Source organism: Mus caroli, unplaced genomic scaffold (genome assembly GCF_978045245.1).
Source record: "Mus caroli unplaced genomic scaffold, Mus_caroli_1 scaffold_6, whole genome shotgun sequence".
Taxonomy (NCBI): domain Eukaryota; kingdom Metazoa; phylum Chordata; class Mammalia; order Rodentia; family Muridae; genus Mus; species Mus caroli.
The window spans coordinates 125,765,012-125,777,252 of record NW_028227261.1 but is presented as its reverse complement, the minus strand read 5'-3'; the positions used below and the strand labels follow the sequence as shown (position 1 = coordinate 125,777,252).

General features: G+C 36.7%; 1 protein-coding gene across 7 annotated transcripts in view; it reads left to right on the top strand.

The window, feature by feature from the left end:
* Epha7 (EPH receptor A7) overlaps positions 1 to 12,241 on the top strand; it is a 152,576-nt gene that overhangs the window by 52,445 nt on the left and 87,890 nt on the right. For all 7 annotated transcript variants that reach the window (XM_085839446.1, XM_021161338.3, XM_021161337.2 and 4 more), the window contains exons 4-5: positions 4,752 to 4,907; positions 5,852 to 6,187. In XM_085839446.1, coding sequence (XP_085695572.1) covers positions 4,752 to 4,907; positions 5,852 to 6,187 — 492 coding nt within the window. The remainder of the gene's footprint in view (positions 1 to 4,751; positions 4,908 to 5,851; positions 6,188 to 12,241) is intronic.

The following is a 12,241-nucleotide window of genomic DNA, read 5'->3' as shown; positions in this document are numbered from 1 at the left end:
AATGTCAAGTGTGCCTGACATCGGTGGATGTGCCCACTCCCAAGCAGGAAGTCTTCCCCGAACATCCTTAAGTTCAGTGGATCATATAAAGAGGACCTTTACATATTTGATTGTTAATTTATTTATTTCAATGTATTTTAAATGAAATAGAATTACATTCCTCCCTACTCCTCCATCTCCCTTCTCCCAGGTCCCCTCCCTCAGATCCTCCCATTTCCCCTCAAGTTGATAACTTTCTTTTCTTTGATTTTTATTCAAACACACACACACACACACACAGAGAGAGAGAGAGAGAGAGAGAGAGACAGACAGACAGAGAGACAGAGACGGAGATGGAGACAGAGACAGAGACAGAGAGCTATATATAAATGTAACCTGCTGAATCTAGATCTGTTGGTGATATGTTCAAGGCTGATAACTCAGCTTGGAAAACTAATAAATGCTTATCCCTGGGAAAGGCTGATATTCTTTCTCCTACCAGTCTGTTATCTTCCGGTAGTTCTTTGTCTCTGGGTGGAATACCACGATGTTCCCCCCTCACACACACACACACTTTAACATGACCATTGATATTGCCATTATTCCGGCCTTGATTATGCAGTAAATAATTAGATATCCATGGGTTATAAAGTAAAAGAACCAAACCCAGTCTTGATATCTGAACACTGGTGTAGAAGGGAGAGGAGCCATTTTAGCTTTATTGCCTAGCCTGGAGCAGAGTGAACAATGCTTAGTGTTTTTGTGTGGACTTAAGGAATGTTCATTTAGAGCATGCATTCTTTTAAACAGAGCTCTGATTGTTCTGTAGACTGCATTAGACAGAAATCAACTCGGAGGCCAGGGCCCTCATTGCTCTAACACCTGGAATCCAGGGAAGGCAACTGTGGTAATGTGATTAGTAGGAATGCAGAAGGAGAACCAAATACAGGCTTATAGAATCAACTGTCTTAACTATATTTGTACTTAGAAGTTGGGTCCATTAATAATACTTTTCTTAGGTAATTATTTTATAAGTGCTAAACCAGACTGCCTTTTTGTGTTTTTAAAAGGAATTTGAGTTGCAAATATTATTTGAATAAGTTTACAATATAGAAGGACATATTGTCATTAAAATATTTGAATATTAAAATCTAGGGTTTTTTCATGGCAGCAAACAACAGATCTTATTGTATGCTATCAAAAATTTTTGTAGATATAATAAAGAAAGTTCTGGAAGTCTAGTATATGGAACTTTCCTAGAATCTTTCTTCATCTGGTTTTCTGTTTAAGAAACGGACAAAAAAAAAATCAAAACTCACTTAGTATACAAAAATTGAGTTAGGTTAGTAAATTTATTTTTTCACATAAGGGCTCAAGGACAGAAAGATCAATCAAAAGAATCAAATTCAGGGCTTTGCCGTAACCAGAAAACTGTTGTTAAAATCATAGGTGAGAATTTATTTTTATAGAGACAATTAAATATTTGACACAATTTTTACATAATCCTCACTCTCAGTGAATGCAACACCATGCTCCTTCACACTTATGTTCAATTGCAAAAAAAGGGGAAGCTTAGCAGGCAGGACATTACACTGGTGTGTTTCTTATTACAATTTATTTTTCCAAAGGATTAAACACCCTTAAAAGTGGCTTTGAGTTCAAGTTTCATGGAGCTAATTTAGATGTAAAAGAAGAGAAGGAAATTCTAAGTGGTTATCTCACAGTTCCTATGCAGTCTTTCTTGGATGATCCATAGGTCCTGGTACCAGAAACTGTCCCTTTGTGCATTTGCATGTCTTTTCCTCTGAGGTCTTCTCCTAGTGCATTTCAGAAAACCACCTGCACTTTCAGACAGGAAAGTTACCAGGGTCCCCGTGCAGCCATTTTGTAGTATTTGGGAGACTGAATTCTGTTTCATGCTCATTCCAGATTAGGCTACTTTATAAGTTTATCTCATCGAGTATTTGACTTTAGCTATTTTACATAGATAGCTTATCTCAGTTTCTAATTTTAAGAACATCTGTTACTTCCTTCCCAAGGATTTTACCACCCACTTGCTCACTGTTATCGCCAGACACAAAGGTTCTTCTTTTACACGCTCTTGCTTTTATTTTAATACGCTGCCTCTAAAGAACTGGTACTTACTTTTAATAACTCTAAATTGATAGTTTCCTTTGAGGTTAGATAAACTAACTTGTTACAACTTATAATTTTCAATGTTACCTGCACTACAACCAAATATTACTTCAAAGGAAAGAATTACGAACATTTTTCTAGTATTACCCTTATTTAATTATAGCCATGAATGCATTCCATAATTGTGCAGTGCCAGAATTCATAGTGAAATTGAGATGGTCTATTTAATATCTCTCATTAAAATGTATTAGAGTATTATTACATAGACTTCTAAACCAAAATAATAGTAGTGACTTAGTAGCAGTACATAAAAGAGATAATATATCTATTGAAAATTACAAGATTACTTAGAGTAACTAAAATTCTTGAGAGCTAACATCAAACTGAGACTCCTGTCATGAACAGCATACGGTTTTATGTGTGCAGACCTGTATTCTAAATCCAGTTTTAAAGCAGGCAAGTGGAATTATTTGAAGAATTCAGGTTACTTTTGCTTCAAATCTGTTTTCCCATCTGTTAAAGGGGAAATACAATTTAATGCAATTTGAAAGATGAGCAGTAAGACTTTTAAATTTCTCCACATTACATATTATAGATACATTCCCAACATCATGAGTGTTCATTGGGAACTTGATTTTCTAACATGGAGGCTGGTAGGGATTCCACTAGTGAGCCTTAGGTTGCTCCCTGAAATCCTTACCTGCTAAATATCAAGTCATAGTGCTATTGTGGTCCCCTTCATGTTTTCAATCTCCACCACAGTCTGTTAAAAAATAAATGATATCAGTGACATGGAGAGACTATCTGACATTTCTAAGCCTCACTGTTTCAAGAAGCAGTGCCATCTCTGTGTTCTCCCATGGTATCTTTTATCCTTGTATACAGATGGAACACAAAACAAGATACAGTGGATGTTGATAAAGTAACAGTTTTGTGTGAGGGGGTCTGAGAAGTTTATACTAGACTCTTTCTTACCAGTGAACATCTTTAATAGGGCAAGATCAAATCTGCATGTGTCGTTAATTTTGCTGTGACTTGGTATTGTGGAGCTGCCCTGCTTTCTCTGTACCTTATGTGTAATAGTTGCTATTGAGAATACGTCAGGCTGCGCTGTGTGCCTTTGTCTAATGTGATTGCTCCCATTTCCCACTTGTGTGTACTGGAAAACACAGTTTAGAGGATCAGGTTCTGAGGGCAGTAGTGAATCTTACATTTACAACAAGATGTGCTCTTGATTATCTGTATGTCTATAAGTTAAATGTATGCTGTGTAACATGCTTATCTTGTAAACAGCATTAATTGCTCAAATCCTAAATAATAATAAGCCTTTCAACACTTCAAAGCTGTATACAAAAATATTTGTATATGTAAACAAAAGCAAATAGACTCAAACATGTAAACAAAAGCAAATATGACTCAAACTTTTTGGAAATATGACACCCTTTGAAGTATCAAGTACTATCCAGGGAATTAAATTAGATTTTTTTTTCTTCTGAATAGCACACAAGGAGATCAATCTAAACCTTCAAGTAGAGATTAAAACTTTAGAGTTTAGTATGCTGGCATGTGCCTTTTTACCCAGCACTTGGAAGGCAGAGGCAGGCCGCTGTCTACAAATTCAAGGCCTCCCTGGTCTACATAAAATACATAGGACTACACAGAGAGAAATCTCATTTTAAAATAACACACAAAAATTTAAAAATTTAAAATAGGTGTAAAATATTCACTGATGTTTCTTTAGATATAGCTATTTTTTCAATAAAACTCAAAGTACTTATGTATTATTTTAATAAATATAAAGAATGATATTTCACATGTTTAGAGTACCCTTAAGAAATAGTCACGATGCTGAAATAATAAAAAAAAAATTTCAACTAGCAAAATTTGAATTGAAGATAATCATGAGCATATAAAATATCTAAGAAGACTAATTGCCACATGGGTACCTCACACAGTGGGGTCTGAGTGAGTTGCAGTAGCCAGCTGGGGAAGGAGCTGAAGCATCTATGGCTCTCTGCTCACTGCCTAGAGCAATTGCTGGCTTCCTGAGCACTACACCTCCCTGAGCCCAGGAGAACAGGAACGCCATCCACTCCAGGGCATATATGACTTTCTCTGTAATGACCTGTCATCCCGTACACTTGATATTTAAGTGTTTCTTTAACAAAACTGGTTAGGAAATGGAGAGGAACCTACTGTATAACTGTCATGTGATCAACTTGAGGCTTGGAGTCCCCGGAAATTTGGAGCAAAGCATTTCAGCCATATCCAGATGGAAGTTTGTGTACCATTATTAGTGATATGCAGTTCAGATGTTGATTTGAAGGTTCTCTGTTTTTCCTTGAGACCATCAATCGACTCTTCAGTGTTCTAATATTTAGCATTGCATTGAGCCCAACTGCAAGTGCACATTTTCTCTATTGTGCATTTGTTTTGTTTTGTTTTTTTGTTTTGTTTTTAAAATGTATCATGGTTTTCCCCTGTGGCAACATATTAAAGCATATATTAGGTCATGGGAAGTTTATTGTTCACAAAAGAGATACAATCTCTTATTTTTTTTTTCCTGAATATCCCCAGACATCACAGTCAGTCCTGGCCCACTTCTCCTTACTCTGCCCTCCCTCTCTCCTCTCCAGCCTGTGGCCGCAGGTTCTACAAATCTTCATCTCAGGACCTCCAGTGCTCTCGCTGTCCAACCCACAGCTTCTCTGACCGAGAAGGAGCATCGAGGTGTGAATGCGAAGATGGGTACTACAGAGCTCCTTCTGACCCACCATACGTTGCATGCACGAGTAAGTTCAAGCCACAGAAAGAATGGCTTAGATCTCCTTTCTATTCATTTGCAGCATTTGAGCATCACTTAGGCAGACCTTACTTTGAAACTTTGAGGGGAGGCCCTTGGTCCTGTGAAGGCTTGATGCTTGAAAGGGAATGCTAGGGCAGAGATGGGGTTTGGGGGAGCACCCTTGTGGATGCAGGAGGTGGGGGTGGGTAGAATAGGGCATTTTGGAGGTGAAACAGGGAAGGGGGATAACATTTGAAATGTAAATAAACTAACCAATAAAAAATTTTAAAAACATTTTAATAAACAGATTTAGTTAAATAGAAATGTTAGTATAACTTTACCTCTCACCATTTAAGAGGCATTTACTAACATTTTACATATAGTATTTCTTAGAAAATATTACATATTACTGGTCATACAGTGGATCAAATGTGACTAAATAGTAGTGTTTTCTGAATTAAAATCTCGGTGATAAACAAAAATCAGTCTTCCATTTTGGTGCTTCAAAAATTAATGAATATTTGAGAAGCCCAAATAGCAGACCCACTCATTGCTATCAGTATCTCTTGAGCATAATGTGAATGAAGCCAGTGTGTTTACTTTAATATGGCTCAAAAGAAAACTATCACTTAACTTTTTTTTCCCCTTGGGTGTGATAACTTTCTTAATTTCTTAGAAGAAACATTGTGAATGGCTGTGGCAAAAATAGAAAGACAGTGATTGTCCTGTTCTTGTTCAACATAAACAGAAAAGAAATGAAGCCTCTTACGGAGTGAATTCATGGAGGGCTTATATAGCTTCTCTAGTAACTACAATTCAGTGCTTATGTGAAAGAAATCATGTCAGCCGTATTCTATTTTCATATTCCTCATAGATGCTAGTGTTCATTTTGTTTGTATACTTTTTTCTTCTTCTTTTGCCTACTTGTTTATTTATTTTTGGCTTCCAAAGGGCCTCCCTCTGCACCACAGAACCTTATTTTCAACATCAATCAAACGACTGTAAGTTTGGAATGGAGTCCTCCGGCTGACAACGGGGGAAGAAACGACGTCACCTACAGAATACTGTGTAAGCGGTGCAGTTGGGAACAGGGAGAGTGTGTGCCCTGCGGAAGTAATATTGGATACATGCCCCAGCAGACGGGATTAGAGGATAACTATGTCACTGTCATGGACCTACTTGCGCATGCAAATTACACTTTCGAAGTTGAAGCTGTAAATGGAGTTTCAGACTTAAGCAGATCCCAGAGGCTCTTCGCTGCCGTTAGCATCACCACCGGTCAAGCAGGTATGTGCAGCGGGATTTTACTGAGTTCATAATGTTGGATTGTATTAGTGGTTTTGCTTGCGTGTTTAGTTAATGCCACTGCACAGATTTTTATTTTGCCAGCATTTTGATTATTTAACTTTTGCTTATTTCTCTTGTAACTTGTTACATGACATTTATAGTCATTTAATATCCCCATAGTTCTGGCGGGGAAAGTAAAGGTGGAAGCATTCTAAGCTGGTTTAAACTGTCATACTTCAAACTGTTTGGTTGAAAGCTCTAAAGGAGGAGTGAAAAACTACTGTTAAAATACTGAATAGTATTTCTTATGGCAATATTCTACATGACATTAAAAATAATGAATGTGGTTGTTATGTTATTATATATTGCTAAGCCATTTTTTTACTGCATTGAATATGATTATCTTAGGGTTTTTATTGCTGTGAAGAGATCTTGACCATGGCAACTCCTATAAGTGAGAACAATTGGGGATAGCTTACAATTATAGTGCTTTAGTCCATTGTAGTCATATTGGGAATCATGGCAGCATGCAGGCAGTCATGGTGCTGAAGAAGAAGCTGAGAGTTCTACATCTAGAACATCAGGCAGCAGGAAGTGAAGGGGTTTGAGCCTCCCAAGCCCATGCCCTAGTGATACACTTCTTCCAAGGAAACCACACCTACTCCAACAAGGCCACAACTCCTACTAGTGCCAGTCCCTATGGTATGGTCCTATTGGGGTCATTTGTATTCAAAGATTTTTGAAATATCTGAACTTTGCTTTTTAAATTTTGCATTAGTGTATTTTAAGTTCATCAGTAGATGTGGGATTTTGTGACCGTCCAAAATTTTTAACACACACTTTGCCATTTTAATGAGTATTTCGAAAGAAATGATAATTACGAACTTGTAGCTTAGTCTAATACTAGCTTTCATTATTATTTTTTTAACTGATAATTGAAATGCCTTCCTTAGTCAGCTTTTGTTACAGTTAATATGTTCTGAAAAAATGCATGTCAGGAAGTCAGTTGGAGAAGCCAGACATTTCTAAAACCACCAGAAAAAAAATCTTATTACTGGAAGACGTTTCAGAAATTGGAGCTTTTCTCAACTGACACTGTTGAAAGATGCTGTGCAGTCGATATTTAGTAGATGTCGCTGAGGACTCGGTTATCAGCTGTACTAAAAGCGGCCCTGCACTAGATGATGAAGTTTGGCGAACATTGCAGTAGGCTTATAGGATGCTCTTTGTGGTCTTCTGCGGAATCAAGGAGCCTGCTCTAGCCTTCCATTCTTTGCTAATTTCCCCACCCTACTGCCTGTTTAAATTGCAATAGTGTAACGACAACTGCATATGGACCTGTGGTGAGGAATCTGTATCGTGTATACATCCACGATATATTTTTTTTTTAAATATAGCCCATGTATTGCTATGTTGTCCTGGAGAGCACTGGGAAGGAATTCCGCTAAAAACTGCAAACTTCAAGAAGAAGTAATGGTTTGTTTCTCAAATTGGGCTCACTAAGAAGCAGTCAGCTAGACGGAGCTTGATTAGGGGTGGGCTTGAGATTAGATAGCCCTGGAAGAGGACAGCAAACAAAAGTGGGCTGCTGGGAAATTGAGCTGTGATGCCGTCATTTTGGAAATCTTCTTCCGTCTCCAGGGAATGGTCCCCATTTAATGAACTTCCAATGTTATCCTCTATTGAAATGAATTTTACACTTCAGTGTCTCCCAGATATTGACTGTAAGTTTCACTAGGAAGGAATATCATTTTTCAGACAAAAAAAAAAAATCTGATGGAACAGGGAAGTGAGTTCTGCTTCTTGGCAGCTATCTCAGCATCTGGTAAAATAATTTCTTTTGTCCTTCACCAAGGGGACTGTGACCACCACATCACAACATCCATTACATAAAATTAAGTCATGGTTAAAAAAAAATAAGGGAGCAAAGTTCAGGCTGTGTTTAGAGAAAGATGATGATCTGGGCTGGGTCAGTAAAGATTTCCCTGAGGGGCTGGTGGGAACCTTGTGTTGGGAAATCAGACCTGATGTAGCAAAAAGTGCTGGCTTTGGGAGTAAGCAAGTTGATGTTGATGGAGTATAAATTTCTGTGTATTTTTCATAACACATTTACATATTAATCATAGTTGATTTCCCCCATTTGTGGAAAATCATTTTGTTTCCTCACATAATAGATCCTACTTACAGTTTCTCTTCCCTGTACTCCTCCCAGTTTCTCTCCACCTCCCAGGGAATTAATTTCTGTTTTTCATTCGTTATTATCCCTTAGCCTTCTTAGGGATGATAATAAAATAAAATATAAGACAAAAACAAATGCATGGGGATTGGACGAAACAAACAGTGGGAAGTAAACGAGCCCCTGAATAAGGCACAAGGATCAGAGATCCCCTCCCCCAACTGTGAACACTCAGTGAGCACCAACATGGTAGCTCGATGTTCAACAAGTTGTGTGGACATTGCATTCAGCTATGGCCCTTGCTGAGAGATTGCAGAGAGTACCCTCTAGTCTTGGCAATGGCCTGTGTAGTTTAGGGTTCCCATGGGACCTCTTTGGCTAACAGATACATTAGTGCTTTACTAGGGAGAGATGGCCTGCTTGGGCTTTGTCTCTTTCTTTGTCTTTATTTGACGACTCCAGATAGACTGCCATAAATACCTCTCTAGATTAATTCCAACAGGTGAGCATATGTGGGCATTATTCAGTGTCTTACAGACACAATAAAATCCATTGATATCTTAGTTTCTTTTCTTTCACTCATTGTAAGTTTGATTGTATATGGGTGAATGGTTTTCACAGAGCTAATATCATATCACTAAAAGTTTGAATGATTTTGTGAAATTTTATAGGTAAAACATTGAATATAAGAATGTGACTTTAGCCAGGCAGTGGTGGCACATGCCTTTAATCCCAGCACTTGGGAGGCAGAGGTAGGCGGATTTCTGAGTTCAAGGTCAGCCTGGTCTACAGAGTGAGTTCCAGGACAGCCAGGGCTACACAGAGAAACCCTGTCTCGAAAAAAAACAAATAAACAAAAAAAAAGACTTTAAAGGATCACCAGTAAGTTGCTTTACCCATAGTATTGCAATTTATTACACTGACTACCTCAGAATATTCAAAAGTGTGTATATGATTATATCTAAGATAGTTTCTTAGTCTCTTAGTTGTAGAATCCATTGCATGGGAATTCTCAGGTTAAGTAAAGTATGAACTGTTCACAAGAAGGGGATCTAACAATGTCCTGTGGACATTAATGACAAAATACCTTTGAGAGGTAATTATGATAAACAGTATTATCTCTGGTGGTCATTTCATTCCCTTTCTTCAAGCAAAAAGAGAATTACACATTTCAGTTTAATTAATTTTGTGTTTTTCGATTCCCAGATCTGACTTCTCATTCTAAGAGTTATTTCAGTGATCCCTTTAGCTTGATTTGTGTTTTATTTTTTATGTAATGTTCGAAATTAAGTACGTTGGTAACATCCTATGATATAGCATAATACATAAGCAAAGCTATACTAAAAAGATGCAAGCACAGGTCTTTTTTAACTTTCACAAACAGCCTATTCACGTGAGCTAATGTGATTCAACTATGAATATTTTCCTCAAAAATCAAACCAAATTTTCTCTTTCCTATGATTTAAAATGGACACAAATCAACTTATATGCCTGATACATAAAATGAGTCTGTTCTGTTTAAGTTAGTGCATTTTTATATTTCTTAGAAATCTAAACCTTGGTTTAAATTTAAAGGAAACATGCTATTAATAAGAAAATACATCTTCTGTTTCTAGAACCTTTACTGGTTATAAAGTAACATTAAATTCTTCATAAAATATAATCAATTCACCACTAGGTTGAAAAACTTACAACTACAAAAAAAAATGAAACATCATTTAGAAAATGTGTTAATTTTATTAAGCATACATGTGTAAGCAAGCCTATGTCATTTACAGTGGAAGAGCTGGGCTCTCTGCCCTTTCTCTGTGATTATGCTGGCTCTTTGACCCCCAATGTGTCCATATCAGGTAATAGGTTGTACAAGGAGGAAAGAGGAAATGACATCTTCCAGTAATCTGCTTCCTCACAACCCACTACCTTTTAAGAAGTGACCCTAGACTCTTTTCACCCCTTTTCCCCTCCTTCCACTTACCTGAGGACATTCTCTAAGAATTCATAGATGGGAAACCATGATCTCTAAGCCAAAAGTGAAATCTTGGCAAAGTTGAAATCTGTTAGGTTTTGTTTGGGGAATTTTTAGTCCCTTCAACTGTAGGAAAATAACTTTAAGTAAGTCTATATAGTATGTCCAGCAGACCATGTGAATTAATATAGCTATTCATCTGCGAAGTCGTTGGAGTTCATCTCATTTTGAAAGAAAAAATTTTTTTCTATGAACATGAGATTAAATAAGGCATCTACTACTCCTTTGTGTATCTGGCAAATGTGAGAGTTGTAGATATTTACATTTTTTTGGTGATTTTCCTCCTCTAAAATTTTCAAATAGTTTAGTGAGAGTCGTGGTAAATGGCAAGCTGACCTGTAGTCATGCTGTTTTCTATACTCAAAACAAGCTGATTAATTATCTAATGAAATAGACAGGCTGTGCTATGATGTTGCCGTATGACTCTGTACAAATTAGTTAGGAATTTTTGTGTCAGTTTCTAAGCTTAAAAAGTTTGTCATATTCTTGGCAATCTTAATCTACAATTTGTACACAATTAAGAAGTAACTGCTGTATATAATATTTTGGGCAATATTTTACAACTATATTTCAGAGAATTAAATTTTTAACTTACCAACTTTGAACCCCTTCTATTAAAGAGACCTTGGATTTTTATCCTTGAACAGTCCATGTGACAGTATTAGATACAGTGATTCTTTGACTATGTTTTACCCTTATTCATTTTGCTATTGAAACTGTCTCAAGTCAAGGCATAAGCTGACTAAAATACATTCCCTAAAATGATATTTACAAAGAAATAATGACTTCCTTTTTAAAAGGTAAAACAAACAAACAAACAAAAACAAAGAAACAAAAAACAGTTAAGTGATAAATAGAAAGTTGTTTTCACTAAAATGTGCCTGCTTCTTCTTTTCTTTTAAGGAGAAAAGATACAGAAACCATGTTTACTTAAGGACCGAAATGAAATATGCAAGAAAAAAATTGCAGGATATAATCTTTGGTAGATATCTGTGAATTCATTATCTGTTTATGGAGTTTCTAAATAATTAAAAGTGATTAAAATAGCAAATTTATTACTGTGATAGCAATTGAAATGCACCAAAAGTTTCTGATATGAATTAATTTAGAAAGTACCTTTTGTTAATCTTTATTTGGTCCGAACCAATTCTCACTGTGATTTACTTTCCAATGTACAGATAGCTTTGATGTGTGAGCCATTAATCTGTTCTTGTGGAGTCAATTGTCAAACTACTTCTGTTACTAAAATAAAAGCATTCTGGAGACAGACTTGATTTCAGACAATGAAAAGCCAGAAAGTAGAGAGCCCCATAACCTGGTTGTGTGTGAATGAATATAAATATGCAATAATAAGCTCTTGGACCTGTGTACTAGTGGAACACAGTTCTTGCCAGATCCAGTTTCTATACCCTTCCCATCTTACCCATGCATGCCCGTTGAATCCCTGAACCTACAGAGTGGCATCGCCTTGAGAACAGTAGAAGATGGTCTTTACATTGATCAGCATTTGATTGTTCCGTTTCAGCCCCAGTCTGCTGAAAGAGAGAGTAAATGTTGATTATTTTATTTCTTGCTTTGTTGGTGATGAATTGAAGCAAATTTGATTCAGACAAGCAGCCTGGTGAAATGAGGCAGAGCTATCCAGAAAACATCTGTATTTATCCCCGAATGCAGTAAATTAGATGTACCTAGAAAAGACATTGATTCACGAGAATCATTAACAGTTCTAACCAACTGATCCAAGTAATAGGGTAAAAGAGAGAACACTATCAAGATCTTGCTTCTCAGATCTGTCAATTAGAATTGCAATAGGCTGATCTTTACTTGTTTAAATCTGTTTTATGACTTTGTT